General features: G+C 40.1%; 1 protein-coding gene and 1 long non-coding RNA gene across 9 annotated transcripts in view; both read left to right on the plus strand.

Annotated features, from left to right (window-relative positions):
• The window catches only part of adgrg6 (adhesion G protein-coupled receptor G6), a 117,293-nt gene extending 98,574 nt beyond the window's left edge, over nt 1-18,719 (plus strand). For 7 of the 8 annotated variants that reach the window (XM_040017874.1, XM_040017875.1, XM_040017876.1 and 4 more), the window contains one exon: nt 13,377-18,719. In XM_040017874.1, coding sequence (XP_039873808.1) covers nt 13,377-13,588 — 212 coding nt within the window. In that variant the 3' untranslated portion in view covers nt 13,589-18,719. Of the gene's footprint in view, nt 1-39; nt 82-13,376 lie in introns of all 8 variants that reach the window. The other variant, XM_040017873.1, reaches the window with a different exon arrangement.
• On the plus strand, nt 4,911-10,284 carry LOC120725156. Its single transcript, XR_005694058.1, has 2 exons — nt 4,911-5,600; nt 5,635-10,284. It is a non-coding gene; the product is annotated as an uncharacterized LOC120725156 (long non-coding RNA).
• Nucleotides 18,720-20,882: the final 2,163 nt, after the last annotated feature.

Here is a 20,882-nt window from a genome sequence, read left to right on the forward strand (position 1 = left end):
CGTGATGTTGATGTGTGTGCCTCTGTGTTTGCTGTGTAGACAGCTATTCCAGCCAGTAACAAGAATGGAGGACCAGTGGAGGTAACGCCTAAGCCGATTAGAGGGTTGTGCTCCTGCTTCCAGCATCATGTGATCTGATCTGGGTTTCCCAAAATGCTTCTGCTCTAAAATTAATCGGGAAATCCAAATTCTAGATGATGTTTAATTTGGTGTCTTTAATCCAAAAGAGGAAAACGTTCAAAGGTTTCACTAGCAGACATTTTGGGAAAGCAGCCACTGTGATTGTGCTGTGATTGTTTGGTCGCCATGATGTCATACACGTCCCTTGTTCCCCACCCCTGAGATACTCTGTTATAAGCGAGAGCTTAAACTCAACCCACCCATTCATATTTTGGCCTCAGGGTGCCTCGGGGTGCAGAAACAAGCGCGCCGTGTCGGACTGCTTCCGAGCCGACATCTGCAATGTGTTTAATGATTTTGGATTTGTGCGAATTTGTAATAAGAGCACAGTAACACCAGGCTAACTCTGTGGTTCACATTAGAGTGAGTAACTGATGTGATTTCTTGTGTTTGCTCATTAAATTAACACCAAATGTTGAGGATGTCAAACACTCTGTTTGAGTCCCAACATTACACGATGCGACTGACTCCCAAAGAGACTGAACCTCTCTCTCTCTCTCTCTCTCTCTCTCTCTCTCTCTCTCTCTCTCTCTCTCTCTCTCTCTCTCTCTCTCTCTCTCTCTCTTACTGATTGTGATCACATTAAACATCTGCTCTCAAAATCAGAGAGGTGCAACACTTCCTACAGTTTAGTTTAATTACTTTAGGCACAATTGTATAATATCCCCAAACCATTTGTGGAAGGCTCTGACACTCATCCATGGAGTAGAATAAGCACGTTCCAGCAGGCAGAACTCGAATGTGTTTTCTAAGGATATTAAAGCTATTACTTCTTTATATATTTAAGCTGTGACAGAGACTGTGAACAACCACGGTTGAGTATAACCCACAGATTAACACAAATTAACACAAAATTAACCCAAAGAACAAGCTCGAGATTTGAAATTGCAGTAATATAATTACAAGAGGAGTCACAGAAACTACAGTCACCAGTTATTTTTTACTCTTAAAAGTGGAAAATCTAATGTTTGTTTTTTAACTAATTATCCTAGATGGTTAACATGGGCTTCGGTGCAGTGAATGATGTATTGATTCCAGGTTAACTCCAGGTTAGTTTGAGTAGATGGAAGGGGTCTGGTTATACTGGTTATACTGGTTATACTGGTTGTGTCTAAAAAAAAAAAAATCGGTGTGTGCAAGATGGTGCCATATGGAAACACTTGGCCGTCTTTGTTAAATCCAAGAGAAGTCAGACAGCATAACGTTTTGGCTGCCCGACTCTGATGACTTAACTCATGTGAGCGTACAATAACGTTAAACAGTGAGGTTCAAGTCGTTCATCAAGTTATTTCTAATGTTATTGTTTGACTGTGGTTTACAGTTCTAGGCTAACCCCTGTCAGCTTGCCACATATCAGCTATAATAGCTATATTGGCCATTTGGAGTAACTTTATATTGCGTTTGCAACTAGCATTGCATTTAAGATTATTTGAGGCTAAAGGTGACATGAATAAACTTTTTATGTTGACCACTTCAGATAGATCCATAAGCCTTGATGTTATTGTTGTCGTCAAAAACTCAGTTCATTCCACGACACGCCTGTTTCTGAATTTCCAGAATGAAAATAACTGCAAGTCCATCGCAGATACTAAGATTAAGTAAGGATTAAGTAAAGGACTCTAACCTATGAGAGTGGGGGAGGAGGAGCTTTGGACAGTGAGGGGAAAGAGAGGAGATTTGCAGGAGGAAGCTTTCAGTTTCCAATTTCTTGGTTCACCTTTTTCTAATGTTACACAATTGCAGCTTTAAATGCTAACGTGCATGCTCAACAGGTTTGATTTTATGCTCCCTCTGTGCCCCCCCTCCCTCTGCCAGTCAGAAGATTAGGAAACTTTTCAGTTGGACATGTCCTTTCACTTTTCACTCTCACATGATCTGCGACAGCCAAAAGGAATGACTAATGTAATTCCAGCTGTAGTTTAACTCTGTGTACATGATGTGTTTAGTGTTATGGACTGAATCCATCTTTAAGTAATTTACTGTGTTTCCATGTGAAACAAAAAGACCCAAAGCAATCTTAAAACCACAGGAGAAGTAATTTGTCTGTAACAAATTTCACAACATGTTGTTTTGTTCCCACTAACATTTAAAAAAATCTGGTTCGTTTTGACCGCTTTATAGATGTCACTGTTCTCTGGGCTGATTTGGCAGTCCTGAAATCTGGACTTCCCCTTCTCTCGAGCACAGAGTACTCCCTGTGCGGCCATTGTGTCAGTCAGAGTCAGCCCGAATGGCAAGGGTAAAGGTGAACAGGTAAAGTGTCTCATCCGCTGCATCATATCTCCAGGTGAGCTGAGAGAACAGGTGAGGAGAGATCATTAGTCTCTTTGGGAGTTTGGAGGTTTTCGCCAAAGCTGTGATGTCAGATTTTCTCCTTCAAACTGGCCACATTCACTCTGAGCTCAATTAGTACTCTTACTTTCATTCCCAGCGTTCCCAGCCTCCTCTCCACAGACAGCTGGGACTGTGTGGAACTGAAGAACACGCAGAGACTTAATGGAAAGAATGAAAAGAAGTTTTTCCCTTTAATGCCAGCAACATGTTTTAAAAAGCTGAGGCTCTGAGACTTTTTCTTACTAAAACGAGCAGGAGAACAACGTTGTCTGCATGGAGTTCACTGCTGACTCGTGCGGTGAACTCAGAACCGTTCGTGCTGAATCTGTGTGCAGAACAGAGCTGATGATTTAAACCCCAGTAGTCAGGAGCTGAAGAGTGAATGGAGCCACTTTAAAGGTTACTGTTGTTCAGGGAAAAGTGCTTTCTGGAACATCTTTCAGACAGTCAACAAATATCTTTCATGGAAGACGCTTTGGGGAATCCACTCATGAATGATGCTGAATGTTGCCTTAGCTGTTGCCTCATGGTTCCTGTTCAGGTTGTGTGCTTTACTTTGGGGATCTGACACGTACTTTGGGGATCATGCTGCTCCATTTGTGTCAGCGTAGTGATCTGTCTTGGTGTGTTTGACCCACAGGAACTGATGCACATGGAAGCTCCAAACAGGATATTTCTCTCACTCTGTGATGGTCACACACACACGTGTGGTTGAAATCTCATATACACATTCCCTTACACACTTCACCACATTATTGCATAAATGCTTTGCAAGCTACAGACCTATGAGTCAAACGCCAAGTCCAACCTTCCATCCAGCACGCTGCCAATCCTTTTATTTATGACCTTCATCGATATGTCTCATTGCGTCCCTGCACGATTAGATCATCCCTTAAACCGCCTGGAAAATACTGTCATCGTGCACAGTAGTCTACACTGGTGAAAAATTTGGACCCTGTTCTGGATTCAAACCAAACCCAGGACAAATAAATCAATTATTTCAAAATAGAATAATAAGCAAAACTGAACATGTGGGACTAAAGCAGACCCAAAATGAGCATGGTGTTCCACCAAGATAATCGGTTCATGACTCCCACACCCATCTTATCTTGATGCTTGACTTTATAATCACAGCTGACAGTGTAATGAGATGTAGTGGCCCCATCACACTCCATCATGCTGTGCTGCAGTCAGTATTTTATTATCTTCCACTAAGAGAAAAAACGGTTATTAGACATTTGTCACGACAGAGGATGAAATCATTTGGAGTGGCAGTGTTTCAAAGTTTAAAGCCATCAAACCTGCGGGTGTGTGGACCCCCTGAAATATATTTCACTGTCTCTCCTTTACAGTACTGGAAAAACACAGTGAACCATGTCCTTGAACAGCTCGGCTGAGCACCAGCTAACGGGAGTTTCATTACTATGACCATAATTATTATGCTAGCCCATAATTATTCATACCCCTGGCATATTTTGACCTAAAGTTATTTTTATTCAACCAGCAAGGGGTTTTTTGACCAGAAATGACAAAGGTGTTTCCCAAAAGATAATAAGACAATGTACAAGAGGAATCATTGTGGAAAAAAAAACTTGAGTAAAAGGTTTCATGTCCAGAATTATTCATACCCTTCTCAGTAATCAATACATAAGCCTTTATTGGCTAGCAATCAAACGCTAATTGCAGACCAGCTTTTTTGCACGTCTACACAGGCATTTTTGCCCACTCGTCTTTAGCAGTGAGCTCCAAATCCTTCAGGCTGGAGGGTCTTCTTGCCATCACCTTGATCTTTAGCTCCCTCCACAGATTCTCAGTTGGATTCAAGTCAGGACTCTGGCTCTGTTGAGAATCTTCATGTATTGCTCTTTTTTTCATGGTGCCATTTACTTTGATTAGGTTCCCTGGTCCACTGGCTGAAAAACATCCCCAAAGCATTAGGTTCCCACCACCATGTTTGAAATTGGGGATGGTGTTCTTTGGGTTAAAGGCTTCTCGTTTTTTTACGCCAAATGAAGGAAACATCATTGTGACAAAACAATTCCATTTTTGTTTTATCTGACCATAACACAGAAGACCAGAAGTCTTCTTCTTTGTCCAGATGAGCATTTCCAAAGGCCAAGCGAGCTTTTGTGTGCCTTCTCTGGAGAAGTGGCGTCCTCCTTGGTCTGCATCCGTGGAACCCAGCAGTGTGCAGTGTCTGTTGGACTGTCTGCCTTGAGACATTGCCACCAGCAGAGCCCAGATTCACCAGGATGGCCTTGGTGATGATCCTTGGATTCTTTTTCACCTCTCTCACTATCCTCCTGGCCAACACAGGTGTCACTTTTGGCTTCTGACCACGTCCTTTGAGATTTTCCACAGTGCAAAACATGTTGTGTTTTTTAATAATACTTCGCACTGTAGCCACTGGAACTTGAAAACATTTAGAGACTGTGAATATGGTCTTGTAGCCCTTTCCTGACTTGTGAGCAGCTACAATGTGTAGCTGCAGGTCCTCACTGAGCTCCTCTGTGTTAGCCATGACTGTCCACAAACCAACTGCAGAGAGCTGCTGTTTTTTACCTGTTGAGTTGATTAAAACAGCTGTTCCCAATTAATTAGGGTAATTAGGATGCTTTAGACCAGCTTCGACTATTCGGAATGGTATAGAACTTTTGATTTTCCCTGAGACTATGACAGTTTGTGAAGGGTATGAATAATTCTGGACATGGCACTTTTTGCTGAAATGTAAATAAAAGCTGAGAAATGTTTTTTTTTTTTTTTTTTTTTTCCCCACAATGATGCCTCTTGTACATCGTCTTATTATCTTTTGGGAGACTCCTGTGTCATTTCTGGTCAAAGAACACTTGCTGTTTGCATAAAAGTACCTTTAAGTTAAAATTTGCCAGGGGTATGAATAATTATGGGCTTGACTGTATATATTCACTACAATTCTCTTCTTGTGACTCACTTGATGAAATTAAAACCAACCAACAGCAAGATGTCAGTCCCAAATCTACAAACAAACCCTCAAAGCCTGTGAGGAACCAATACCATCCCAACAAAAGCTTGTGTTTTTGGAGAAAACACAAGCTTTTGTTGGGATGGTAAGCATGCACTAGCTAGCATAACTTATGCTAGCTAGTGCATGCTTACTTTAGCCAAAAGTAATGAGCATCTATGCTGAAGGAAGATGTCTTTTGTCATGTAGTGAGAGTGCTGGCAGTGGGATTTAGAGAATCATTGAAGTGACTTTGGTCCTCATTGATGACTGCTGCAGTGAGTGGCATGTTACTGATAAGCTGCATAAAGTGTAAAGGATGCAAATGGGAACATGTTCAGTGTGTTCCACAGCTGTGCCATCGCTGTGCTCGTCCAGACGTTTGCATCCAAATGGGGACAAAACACTGTAATATGTTTAAGTCTCAGACATCTTTATGATGCTGGCTTTGACTCTTTTATATGCACAAAGTTTAGTTTTAAGAAGGAAAGAAAAACCACTCTGTGTCAGATATCCTTGTCTTTTGAGGGTCCAAATGACCTTTTTTGCTTTTCTGTTCCCATTTTTTAAAACCTTTGTAAAAGTATTTATCTGCAGACATCTGAACAGCTCTCGGTTGATTTTGGGTTCCCCTCAGATTGGTGTTTGAGACTAATTATACTGGAATGTTGATTAAGGTTTTTTTTTTTTTTTTAGCTCTTTTGTCAGATTTAATGTGGGTTGATGTGTAACCTTATGTCACCCTGTATCTGAAATCTATTGTCAAGTTGGAACTAAGATTAGAGCTCAGACACGTCATCCTTTGCCTGCTGCACTAAAGCCCAGTATTTACTTTGAAGGCTGCTTTTCCTTTTTCCAGGTAGGCAGCCTGGTATCTTGCGAAGGCCAAATTGAAACCCCACGTCCTTCCTCATAGCCTTACTGATATCGCTGTGTAGCTCAGCCAGACCTAACATATGGAACTACTGAATGATACATACATCCTCCATTAACCGAGGTGCTTGTGAAGCATCTGTTACTGTTTCCAGTCAGATTTGACTGATAGGAAACCTCCACTGTGTCCTGTCTGCACCATGTGAGTCCACAAAGTTGGGATACGGTGAGACGTGGTGCAGAGATTAAAACTCAGATGAGCACGTCGGGCGAATCATGGACAGCTTTGGATGCAACACTTGGTTCGCCTCCAAGCAAAACAGAAAATACTTTCCAACCACAGTCTTTTTCATTTTATTGGCAGTGTTGTGTACAGAAATTGTCAGAATGTCTCAGCCAGGTCCAAGCCACTGAAGAACTGCAGATATCGCATAGTTCGAGGACTTTTCACTGATTGTCTATTTTTAAAATGTTTATGTGTGTATCAGCTTCTTTGACCCGTCGCCCTTCCCGAGGTTCTCTCTAAGGGTACCTTTTCAGGTGAAACTGGATTACACCTTTGTTATCAAGCACTGACATGCTGACAGAGTAAGGGGATACAGTTTGAGTCGGTTCTTAGTCAACAATCACTTCTTTAACAGTATTTGCAGTAAAGAACAAAAAGTTCTAAAGTGAGGAAGGAAAATGGAGGCCAACAAAAAGATAATGGAGTGCAGATGAAAACATAAAATGTGTTGGACACCACAATAAAATAAATATTTTAGTCAAAAGCTTATCCAAAAATTATTTTTACTCGGTGATTTAAAGAAGTTGCTGATTGTGCCAGTTTCAGATTGTCAGACAGGGCGGTGATATTGACTGGTTTTGTGTCAGCGTTTGGCCAAACTAATAGTGCAAGAAAACACACAAATCCTGGCCGGACACCACAAAACTGTCCACATGGTCATGCCCAGCTTGCTCATTTTTACTGTGTACTGTCTCGCGTGTTGCCTGAGCCACATCGTGAGGTCTAATCAGCAAAGACAGTATGGGATGTCTGAGTTCTACTGACACTCGAATACACATGAAGTCATTTGCCATTTGCCTTCAGATCAGAGCTTTGTTGCTGTTTGTTGTCATCTCTCTAGATGAGACCTGATTTGCTGCACAGTGTTGGCTGTGCATGTCATTCCAGTATCTCGCTCTGTCTTTTACTTCTAAGCACCAATAGAGCTCAGGACAGAGTCTAAGTAGAAGGAGAATCATTGCCAAGTGATCTGGTTGTTGTCTGGTTAATTTCTTCAAGCTTTGTCCAAAAAGTGAAACCCTGAAATATTCTGTCTTGTTAGGAGCCATTTTTATTTGCAAGTGTGTCATTTGGACACCAGGGTTGATGGATGAGGTAAAAACACAGTTAAGGAAATCGGGCAGATGATGAACAGAATTCAAAGAAGAAAGAGATTCAGTGACTGATCTTCTCAGTAAAGTTAATCTGGAGTCTCATAGTATAGTCCTCACAGCAAGAGGTCAGACACCTTCTGTCTTTAGTCTGAGTCCCAGGCCAACCATCACACGTGCTCAAGAATATTAGTCAAAGAAAATTAATTAAAACTGTTCAACTCTCCTGGTTTGAGTCAAAGCTTGCATACATACATTCTCCCTGTGGATTATTTAAAAGTCTTTAAAGACAAAAAGCTGCGTCCACAGTTCTACATGATGAGCTGCATTAGCTTTTTTATTTGTTTGCGTTGCCACTTGGAGGCAGCAGAAGCAGGGGGTGAACTGTGCTACCACAGCCACACACAGGACTGTTGCCTTTACACGTGACCTGGAGCGACATTTAAACTTAACAGCCTGCTGCGACCTCGTGCTGCGGGAAAGATCGGACGATAAAATCTGTGTGGGTTCGACTGCATAAGTGTAAACTTTAACATGTGATACTATCAGATCATCTGTGTTTCACATAACATTCATCAGCGCAGCTTTATTGTGTGGAATGCTTTAGGCCTGCGCAAACAGACTTGTTTGTCCAATTACTTTACTCTAACATAAAAGCATGTACTGAAGAAAATGCATTTTTATTTGTACCTTAGAGGAGGGTGGTAAGCATTCTCATTCAGATCGTGGCCTGCGGTGGAAATGGACAGCGTGTTATTAAGTCATCTGCGCTGAAGGAGGAATTCTCTCTTTGTGTTTCCTACGAGGTTGCTTCACAGTTCCTCAGCGTCTTCACCAGTGTCAATCTATCCTTGTATCATTTCCAGATGTTTGAGGTCGGAGCATCTCTCCATCACAGAGCAGGCAGATCATGACCAGGGACCGACCTGCTATTCCCAAACGCCTTTTCTATGACACCAGCTCAGCTCTAACACCCCTCACAGTTTCTGTCTCTGTCTCAAAGTGCACTCTGGTGTACAATTGAGGGATTAAAAAAAAATAAAACAGTATTCCCCGTAAAAATGTTGTCCATGTGTCAGAGGAGATGCAGAAAGAAAACAAAACATCTCAGTGTGACATCATGGGGCATTTTAAAAGTCAAAATGAATGAATAGGACCAGCTGCAACATGACCGCGTGAGGCCAGCGGCATAATCAGCGCTGTCATAATGCACAGTGAAAGGAAGTCGTGACTGCAGTCCACGCCAGCAGGAAATCATTGCTTGACCTTGAAGCTTTTTGTGTTGCAAAAGAGGAAGAGATGTTGGGAATAATCGCTGAACGTGTAGTAAGACAACACAATCAATCAATCCATGCTTTGTTTAATCAGGCAACGATAGAGAAGGAGCTTCTTTGTTTGAACAGCGTGATTTAGATGCAATCTCAAATATTCCCTGCTTTACAATATCAGACCAGAAGGTCAGCGCACAGACATATGCATGTGTTTGATTTGGCTCAAAGAGCATACATTTAAGTCGATTGCTTTGGCCCATTGTCCACAAGAATGTTCCATAAAATGTGAAACTGTGAAGACTGCTGGTATATCTATACCATAAATCCAGAATTCAGGACGACATTTTTAACAAGTAGACAAAATTATTGTCTCAAAATGCCACACCTGTAAAGAGCCCCAGAGCATCGTTAACTTCTAAGAAGTCTTCCTGGACTGAATGAGGAACAAAAGGAAACCCTTGAAGGTTTGATGAAGTCACTTTTTGTAACTGAATGAACATTTTCCAGACATTCTCACATTAAGAGCATTGACACTAGTGTTTGGACTTCTATTCTTCTCGTTCTAATTTTGATGTTTAACTTGCTCCCCGGTTAGCCCTAATTCTAACCTAAAACAAACATGCAGTTCACAAAATCCCATCAACATTTGGGACTTGTGAACTTTCTGGAGCTTGCATTGTTGCTGGTAGCTGTATGTTAGGTTATAAGAGGGTTGGTTCTTAAATTCAGGGTCACGGACAAAGCATATTAACACTTTCATATTTCATTTTTCCTCTTGTGCCCATTTTCTTTGATCGTTCATCATGTTCGGAGTCAGTAGATTATCTGGTAGCAGACTTAGAAGTACATTCCAGTCTTTGTTGTCCCCAGCATTGTTTCCTCCAATTTTCCCCCTGGAGGATCTTGAGACAGTCTCAGGTCAGACAAGATTTGAAATCCCTCCAGTGAGGGTCAACCCCAGCGACTCTTCTCAGCTTGTTATGTTTGGGAAACGTTTGATTCAGTTTTATTTATATTGCTCTAGTTTCAAAGTGCTTTATATTATGGAAGGAAAGACCCTACAATGTTAGCAAAAGAACCATAACAATCAGACGATCTCCTGTGAGCAAGGACATAGTGGTGGGGAGGAATAACCCCCATTAAACTGGAAAAGGCCTCTGGCAGAACCAGAATTGAGCAACCATCTGCTGCGACTGATCTGGAGCCTGAAGAGAAAGATAAGGGAGAAAACAGGAGCACAGAGAGGCCACAAACACAAACGCTTTGCAAGAAAAAAATGGAAAGGCCCCATAACTAACGCATGGTTCAGACCTGTCCATAACTAAACAATCCATAATTCAGGAACGACCCAGCCTTTATTGGAAGCTTTACCTAAAAGGAAAGTTTTTACTTTATAAAGTAATTGACCAGGAGGGTTCCTGATCAGATGCCTGAAGCATCTCAACAATTCTTTCTCTCACCCATTCTAGTCATCTTCTCTCAAGCTCCGCCTTCTGACTAAGCAGTCTTTTCACCCAAATGGTTTTGTGGGTGCACGCCCACAAAAGTCTGTCTGTTAATCTGTCTATTTTACTTTAGAAATAAATTAGTTTTTGAAAATATGAAATATCAGTTACTCTTTACATCCTCCAACTGCTAACTATCACATGTTTTGAGTTTATGTAGAAGTATACTTATTTTCATCGTTCATACATGTAGTGGCCGATAGTTTTATCCAAATTATGCAGTTTTGATGACCTTGTATAAGCAACCACTTGGGAATAGTGGTAAGGAAGAACTCCCTTTTAACAAGAATAAAACCTCTAGCAGAGCCAAGTTATCCGCCACGATTGGTGGCAGGTGAGGAAGACAAAGACATCCTGTGGAAGATGAATAAGATGAATAATAACTAATAATTAAATGCAGAGAAGTGTGTAAACACATAAAGCAGTGAGTGAAAAAAGGTGAAGACGACGTGTGTAATGTACAGCACATCTTTTTATATGAGTCCCATCACCTATGATTTAAACACATCTTTAGCTAAAACCATGATAACAGCGGTTAGGTCAAAATTATATACCGCATACTGTCACCGTTCCCTTTCTACACATTTTGAGTTACGATCTCAGCATCGAGTGCAACATGAAATTTCGACCCCATGTGATACGACCCAGAGTATCCCGGTTATATTTTCTGCTGGCTCATAAAATCCTTGAAAAAGCAGGTTTTTGAGCAAATAAGAAAAGAAAGATGGAGAAAAACAAAACAGAAAACCAGACGACATTTTGCAAGACAGGTAAATAATCTGCTCTAAGTCGAGTTCATCATAGCACTGTGAGATGATCAGAACTTATTGACTGTGTTTTCCCATCCAGACTTGTGATAAACTCTGCTGAGAGAAGCACAGAAAAGATTGTTAATCTTGAGAATTTCACTCATGGTTAAATAAAGCAGCAAAGATCTCAGGTTATGTAGTGGTTGGCACTACCTATGTGTTCTACGAGGGAGCTGTACTCTTGCATTTCTTTCAGTTCCTGTTGAATAAACAGAGTTGGTCCTGGCTTAAGTCTGGTCAGTGTTCATATCACCATCCTTGTACCGTAGACCTATTATGCCTCACTCTTGCAGTCCTCCTTGTCACTCTGTGTAGGACAACCTTCAGCTGTTCTGAGCAGTGTTTAAATTAGACCATGAATAACTTTCATGTAACTGTCACGTCTGAACAAGAACATGTTTGACTTAACATATTTTATGTCATTTTATGAGTTCCAAAACAGTCTAAAGACAAATAAGAGATATTGTTTTCACAAATATCATGCTGAATGTAGATACTTTTGGCTCAGGGCGATCATGAGTGTGGTACATGGATCGTTTTCACAGGTAGGGTCAGATATTATTGCACATGACTGTAGAAAAATATGTTGTGTTTCTCCTGGACATTTTGACCTCACTCCCACTGCTGTGTTTTATTTTCTTGGTAAGTTGATTTAAAATATGCTATACTTATGTAAATCCTTAATTTTTTCTTGGACTAAGGAATTCTTCTTGTATATTTTAAGGTTTTAACAACTGCCAAGTTTCTACATTTCTTCAAGCTTTCCAAGTTTTTGCAGATCGCATTTTGATATTGCATAGTATGAGTGCTGCAAGAAGTACAGTATTAAATGTCTGTGGGCTGAGTACTTGGTACTGCAAAAGGCTGAAGGCAGAAGATGAAATGAAAAGTGGTACAATGTAAACGTAACTACAAAATCAAAGTTAGCACCAGGTCTTTGTGCAGCCCAGAGAGATCTAAGTGGACTCTCTGCATGTGCTCACCGTGTTGCCCTGGATGATGTGAAACAGCGGACACAGTAAAGTCTTGAAGGTCTTGAATAACTTGGTATTTATGTATTTTAGCACAATATTTTAAACTCTCATGCCAGCAGTGATTTGCTGTTGCACTTGGGCAGTTCCTGTTTTTTCAACCTATTCAACAAATTTTATAGCATTCTACGGCACTGTTGGCTCCTGTCAGCATGACTATGCACCAGCTCCATTTTCTAGCTCCATCTTAATTTCCTCAACCCTTGGCCAAGGTGTGGCCACTTCTTTCATAATCTCATTCTTTTGGTTACTATAAAGTTCACTTGGCCCTTGAATAACAAAGTCTGCATAAGAAGAGAGCAGTGGTTTTTAAAAGTCAAAATACTGCCAACCAGGAGAGTGCAGGATGCTGGAGGGTTCCGTTTTTGCACTCTGCTTGTCTGTGGTTTCAGTTTGTTTTCATTTGCTCTTTGCTATGATTTAGGCTTAAAAGTACTTGGTGAGGTTTATGTCAGGTTCTGGGTTTAGGCAATGCCAAATAACAACACTATCTCTGTGCTGATTATGGTGATCGCAGTGAGACTGATTGTACTCTTTATAATTTCATTCCCCAGAAAGTAGTCTGTCCACATCTATTTGAATTTAATTAACAGATTATCATTCTTGGTCTTTGTCTTCTCTTCCTTTTCTTTCTACCTTGTGTTCAGAGCATTCTTCGTCCTCTGCCTTTAGTCTAAATAGTTTTTATATTTTACAGGGTTCACCATGATACCAGTGCAGTCCGAATGGTTGGTTTTACCATATGTTTAGAAACAAGCGATGAGCAATCACATGAGTCAAATGATCCACCCGGTCATAATACATACCTTATTAATGTATCCTGTTTGTAAAGCTTTTAACTAGAAGTAATACTAATACATGAAGGCTAAATAACAAGTGCTAACATGTTTAATTTGATTGACATTTTCACCGTGAATGACAGTATCAATGTAATCAGATTTCCTTCTAATAACTGGAACGAATCCATAATTAGGTCATAACACCCTGTTTTCCCTCTGTGTTTTTGATCCCTGTAGCTAAATACTACTCCAAACAGACCAATCCAAAGTGCATCTCCTCATCCTGTTCCTCCTCAGAAGTGGAGCCCAACTCCTCTTCCTCCTCGTCCTCCATCCTTCCTGTCAGCCAGATGATTGACAAGGTGAAAGGTTACTGTTCCACACACTCTGACAACTTCTGCAAGAACATCATCATGCCTGACACCTGCACCCACTGCACCAGGTTTTAGATTGCCCTCAGCACTTCTGCTGCCCCCCCCCCCCCCCCCCCCCATTAGAATATGTTCTAGATCTGCTCACATTGTTCTAGAAACTTCTTAACATCCTGTTCACAGCTTCACTGAAAGGCTTCTGTTAAAGGTTCATACATGAAGCGCAGCACTGGAACATGAGTCATTATTCTGTACATGCCGCTGAACATTATTGAACCTTTTGTGTTCTGGAAGTACGTCTAACATTTCTGGATTTCAGCATTCAACTGTTCAGTCTGTTGGATGTCTTCCTAATGTTCCCGAACTTTGTGAGAGCAAAATTTGATGTTTTGAAACATATCCAAGTATTCTAAAGTTGTGTGACAGCCTCATTCCAAGAGAAAGGTTGTAGCAAGTACCGGCTGACTGAGAATTACAGAACATGATTATAAACTCAATGAAGCCTGAGTCAGTGCCCTGAGACTTTTGCACGTTCCAGAAATCTCCAACATTCGACAGTCCCTGTGTTTCGAAAACTCTCAGAGCCTCAACGGTTTGAGAAGCTTTGAATTGTAGAGCTCATCCAAGCAGTGCAGAGCTCTAAAAGCCTTAGTCAGAGAGTGTGTTTTTTAATTCTTCTGATATTCATTGAGATAGCCCCCTAACACTGTACAAGCCCAACACCCACACAAACTGTTTAGAAGCGTTCTGATTCTGTCTCAGCCTCAGAGATGTCCCTGAAAACTTTGTTAAATCGTGTGTCATCATGTGAATTGTTTGTTTTGCTTTAGGAGCACATAGTTTTTTGTACAATTAATTCAACAATCTGCAAAAATTATTGATATGTGTTTTCATTTATGTTAAATTTACAAGGAGCAGGCCGGTTTGTCAGACTGTACTCTAATTTGATTGGATATTTTTCCTCAGTACAGAGTATGCAATAACAGGATTAAATTCCTTTGTACAAAAGTCCCAAAAGGCTTTTCAAGAAATATGCTTTTTTATTAAATATGCTTAAACAGCAGCCTGTGAACTCATCAGAATTAAGTCAGTCAACAAAATTATTCTGATTAAGAATGATAAGAGAAGCTACAGGGTGGTCAGTGACGCTGATGTGATTCTACTGTATCATATCAAATTACCAAAATTGGCCGACTTGGCTGCCAGAATGTAAGATGAAACTAGGAGCAAGGGGGAGTGATCAGAGGGGTGAGGAAAGACAAAAAAATGAAAAAAAAAGGATGTTATCGAAGAAAAAACTAGACTCTTAAGTTTGGCATCTTTTTAATACTGTGATGTTTATTGAAACTGTCCATTTGTGCACGTGTGTGTGGAGCCATACCCTCTGTAAATATAGATCTATGTATTCTATGTGCCTTATTTTTATTGTGAAAATCTGTCTGGATGGTTGATGTTATTCATGCCTTTGTAAGGTCCTCAAAGGGTCACTGCAACTGTACATACTTTATGCTTTATATACATGCTTTAAGTTGTGATGACCAAAGGGGCAGAAATAGGATGGACACACACAAAAAGAGAATTGAACAGAATATAATCTCTACCGGGAAAGGCCGATTGATCAAGGTGTTTTCAAATACTCATTTAACATATTTACATTTATTAAAAATATTATTATCGTGAACAAAACTTGGTATGTCTATTGATGGAATGCTTGAGTTTATCAACACATATTTTGATTTTCAGACTCCATTTTTGAAAATGTTGTGCTCATATATAATTACTGTAATATTTCCCACATGTTTGGTGGTTTATTGGATAAAAGATGTTGAAGCTTTCTTGCGCATGTCAGCCAGAGTTTAGCAATCATAGTGGTAACTTCTTTACTGTTCACATTGGGAGGTTTGTTTTCTTACTCTTGTTCTAATATCTGCTCTTATTCAGAATTTTGTGATAGTTTTTTTTAAGGTAATACAACTGCTAGAATGACAATATTATAGCCTAAAGGACTTATGGATAAGTTTACCCAGATCCCAGCAAAAATGCTAAGTCTGCCGATGTTGTGGTTTAGAGAATACAACTCAGCATCAGTGTGTCTTTTCATATCAGATATTCAAATTACTACAAGTATTTTGCAGACCTCCTTTTAGAAGGAACATATTTTTAAGAGAAACCTGATGACAGCCAAGTCTGTAGATTACCCAGCGGTCCTGGAAGTGCAAGAGGAATTCCATCCTAGTCCTTTCATGTGGTGGCAAATTTCTAAAGCAGAGGAGATTCAAATATATCAGCATGAAAAACGAGAGGGAACAGGAGCAGTGACAGAGGATATTTTTGTTCTCGTAATTCAGCTGAACTGATCCATGAATTTAATCATCAGTATCATTTTTTCTTTTTAAGAGAATCAACCGAGTTAGCAAAATAATCTACACTTATTTCTCAAAATGTAAAAAAATCAATATCAGTTTCATATTAATGTTGTTTCATCACCTTCTACACAGGTAAAGCAGCATTTTTACATATGGTTTAATTTGTAAAGCCATGAAAGTCAGCACTTCCTTCCCTTCCTTAGACTTTAAATCCTGATAAGAATTCCTTTGTATAATAAAGAGATATAAAAAGAAACTCCATGGCACACATGCAGCCACCATGCAGTGATCAAGTGTGATATTCATTGTTTGACTGTGTTTGTATCATGGACAGCATCGTCAGTCTAGGTATGCCACACTGCATTGAAATTTTTAACTGGCTGCAGTTTATACAATATTTTATTAAATTAAAAATGTTGAAAATGTAATTCCTCATAGCTGTTAGACCAAAACTGCGCTTTCAAATCCGCTGGATAAACTCACTTTCATTTTTAATTACTACCAAATTAAAAATAACTAATTCCCATGTTTTAAGGCCCCTGAGACCTAAACCATCACAGGTGGTCATCCTAACCCTGTTCCTTTATTCCGATTTTCTGGAAGCAGTGCAAATAGCTTTCGATATCAGTTGGAATCATTATTGTCTGGGAAGACAATTTAAGAAGAACAGAAATAAAATATTCAGATTGACGACTGGGTTGTGGCTGATGAGAGGGTTAACGACTTGCACATAAAATGTTATCCAGTTTGCCACCAAACAATCAAACGTAATCTTTTTTCTTTATTTTATCAATCAAATTTAATAGAAACGTACACTCTGCACATTAGACCACGTGTTAAATATATATATAAAGTAGTAACATTGTATCAGTATTTAAAGCTGTAAGAGGCTCAGTTAGTAGTTAATTTGTAATGTAATTTGAAAAGTTCACTGTTACATTTAGAAAAATATAACTTGTGTGTGAGAGACATCGTAGTAGTAGACCTTTCTTTGCCCGGCAGCACTTTAACTCCCATTTACACAATTAGCACTGGAGCATTCTTGGTGTTGCATTAATAAAAGACAATCAGTCAAACAGTTTTATGATGGTCATTTGTCACCACCATAGAATTTCATGAATTCTGTCAAAGTGGGGAAAAAGCACCATTCTGTTCCAATAGAAGCCTTTTTTTGAAAAAAACAAATATGTGTGCTATTCTGTTCCATTGCTTTGAGCATCTTTTGAGCAGTGTTTATTGTGTTGTATGCTATTTATTTTGTAAATGTCTTCCTGTGTCCGGTTAACCACAAATTAAACTTACTGGGAGGGAAAACCATAGAGGATGAACATGGGGACCTATCTGAGGTCTTTTTTGGTATTCAGACTCATTGGACCTCCACTCATCAGCTGTTGGCTAACTTGACTTCCACTGCCTACATGGAGCCAACAGCATTCAACACTGCAGAATGTATTGTAGTAGTCACATATTGTACCCCTTAACCCCTGTTTCTTTTTTCTTTTGCCCAGAGTGGCAGAAGAATGCACTCTTCAGCACTCAGAAACAATTCCCTTGAGACTGTGAAAGAAGAGCCGAGGCCTTTTTGGCAGCTCCGTGCGGGGGCATAGCTCAGTTATCCTGTCAGTCACTGGACTGGCTTCAGAAATGCCTTAAAATGTTCATATCAAGCACGACTGCTCAAAGAGGACAACACACACACACACACACACACACACACGTCAGGTTTTCAAATCTGTGGGGACATCTAATTAACGTAATGCTTTCCTTAGCCCCTTACCCTAACCATAACCCAATTGTAACCCTGGCACTAAAACCACATTTTAAGTCTCAAAAATGCCTTCAAACTTGTGGGGTCCAGGATTTTGGTCCCCACAAGTATAGTAAACTTCCCATTTTTGGTCTCCACAAAGATGTGAATATATGCTCGCGCACACACACACACACACACACACACACACACACACACACACACACACACACACACACACACACACACACACACACACACACACAAACACACCTGGTATTCCAGGTGTGTGGATTACCAGGTGTGCACACAAACTGAATTTTCCTGACTGGGAACAAGGCTGAATGTTTGTCTGGTAACAAAATGAAAAAGTACACACAGAGTGTAAGGAGACTGCTCAATCCAGACAGGCTGAAAACAAAAGTCATGTGACAAAATCAGATGAACCCAAACTCTGCCCAACGCCAAGAAAAGGCCAATAAAGAGCCTTAAAGTTAAACTCACTCGCACTGCTTGGCTGAAGAGGCCAGAATTCATTTTATGTTTCTAATCAAGCAGAAATTAATTATTTTAATGAACTGCCAATGCCCACCTTAACTTTTTGAAGCCGTTTGTAGACGAGTTCTTTAATCTGTCTGCTCTTGTGCAGAATTCTTGTTCCCTAACGGCTCTCTGGCAGCTCAGCATGCAGTAGCATTATAGTCACTGTTCAATCAGATATCCAAACTCAGTAAACGTTACGAGTCCCGTTTCGTTTCCTCTGGGCTGGCTCGTCCACTCACAGGTTAAGTCCACCCACATCTCTATTTTCCTCTAACATGACATGTGTACAGTTGCATTTAATGTAAATACTTCATGTCACCTGCACTATGTTTAGTTGACGGATATTGTATCACATGCAGATGTTTCACAGAGGATTGTAACTCATCTTGGCTTTTGCTGTGTTTTAGCGTTTGTACTATTTTTTCTATGATTCTGTGAACGCTTGTCCTCCCTTCACGGCTGCGTTATTGCCTGGTTTTTCTGTGAGGTTATTTTGTGAAAGCACGCTTTAGTTTCAGCATTAAAGGGAATAAAGGTTTGACATGATTACAGAGCCGGAGTCAAACTTTTGTGTTGCTTCTTTATTTATTTTTTTGTGACATATGACTTTGAGTGTGATCCATTTCAGTTAAGAACACAGAGGAAGTTCCCTGCTATAGTATAGTGAAAAGATTTCTATCAAGCCAAATCATGAATTGTTGTTTCTTTCATAATCAAAGCTTCACATCGATTTTTTACACGAGGTGCACGAACACATTGAACTGTAAATTAACTGTCCTGTTAAATTGATTGTCCTGACAAAGAGCAACGGAAGACTAGGATATTTATACAAAGAGGGCTGATTAGAGCTTCATGAACATAATCAATACAGGTGACGACCACAAAGCAGGAAGTAAAATACAAAACATAAATGAGAGGACTAACAAAGAGATCAGAAGTCAACAAGATGTCAGGCTAGGGCTTAAAAAGGGAACTAAAACATTAACAGGGTGAGGAAGATGGGGAAATATCGAGGGACAGAGAAACACACTAGAAGTAAAATAGAAACTGGAGGAAAAAAGACCCAATATTCAAAACTAGCACAGGAACAGCAAACAGCATGACAAACAGAGATAAAATCTCTATATCAGGGAAAAGATCTGTCTCCAAGGGTTTCATGTTTCATGGCTCAAAACCTGATTTAAAAAAAAGAAAGAAACTGAAACAAGAGTTTGGAGAGGAAACCAGAAATGGCACAACTGTGTTTCCTTAGCAGTCTGGACCTGGATGATCCTCTAATGATGTAACATCGGTGTAATTAAACCAAAGCTGAGCAAAGATGGTGAAAATAAAGAAGGAAAGAGGCTCTGCTGCAACAGAAAAACTTACAAAAAAAAGTTGCAAAAAAAGAGGACAAACACTACCTGATCCACCGATGGCATGGATTACCAAGTGATGGCATCCCGCAAGGATTAAAGGACATCAGTTTTACATTCACCCTTAAAAATCACTTTCAGTGCCATCATTTGTGCAGAAACAAGGTCTGAGGCAGAAGAAAGAAACTCAAGTAAGAAAACCTCTGGAAGTCCCTCAGAGTTGCTGCTGTGCCCTAGAAACGAGCCAACCAAGGCAGTTCGGGCTTCTAATAAGGATGCCTCCTGGGTGCCCCCTGGAACCCACGGGAGATTTCTTAGGCCGCCTTGGAGTTGTTAACTCACCTCATTCGAGCACATCTTGAGATCTCCTGCAACGATCGGGAAGATACTGCTGGGAAGCGCGTTTGAAGTAGCTCGCTTAGTACGGTGCCACCATGACCAGACTTGGATGAGAAAGTGGATGGACAGACAGGTGTTTATATTTCAGTACACGAGGCCCGTGGGTTTTCCCATCCACTTCTACTTCTACTCAGCCTTATGCAAGTTTTATACAATTTCAAGGTGCAAAAATTGAACATGTTTAATGAATGCTGTCCATATTTTTTGAAAAATGGTCCATCAACCTACTTTCAGGTCTTTTTTTTATTGTTCAGCAGGAATAACTAAAAGACTATGAAAAGATAAGAGTCTGAAATTTTCTCTGACCTTTCATGCCATCAAACTGAATCAGGATTTGTAATTTGGCACAGATACACCAGAAAATGTCCAAGTATTGGCTGGTTAAGTTAAGAAAAAAGGTCACACACTAGTAAAGTCTCAAATTTTATTGAATTAATTAAAAAAAATGTCTGAGGACTGTTCCACATCACTAAAGCATGCTATAAGGTTACCTGGTAGATATCTGAGTTCATCATCTTAGCCACAAGTCAAATGGGAGAAAACACAAGACGTCCTAGGTCATTTCTCATAGTGTGCATGGAGATGAGGCGGTTAACACATTCTTACACAAACAGTCTAAACAGTGTTCACTCAGAATTCACTGGTTTCGCTCTTTTGACTCCTGAAATTGATTTTAATGCCACAGCGTCTGGATAAAGTATGTGGTTTGGAAGCTGCTCTGAGTAGATGTTTTTCTGAGGTTAGAGAGGTTCCTGCTGCTGCACGGTGGAGGAGATATCCTGAGGTCCTGGACTGGCGCACAGCCCTGTAAAGGAAAAAAGACCAACTCAAGTGCACATTAGTTCAGTGGCCACACTTTACTCTGAAATCTAATCTGAAATCTGAAATGTATAGAATTTAGAGGTGAAACTGACCATATGGAGACAGAAAGTAAGTAAATATGAAGTATATAGTGTACGTGC

Source organism: Simochromis diagramma, unplaced genomic scaffold (assembly GCF_900408965.1).
Source record: "Simochromis diagramma unplaced genomic scaffold, fSimDia1.1 OVJJ01000802.1, whole genome shotgun sequence".
In the NCBI taxonomy this organism is placed as follows: domain Eukaryota; kingdom Metazoa; phylum Chordata; class Actinopteri; order Cichliformes; family Cichlidae; genus Simochromis; species Simochromis diagramma.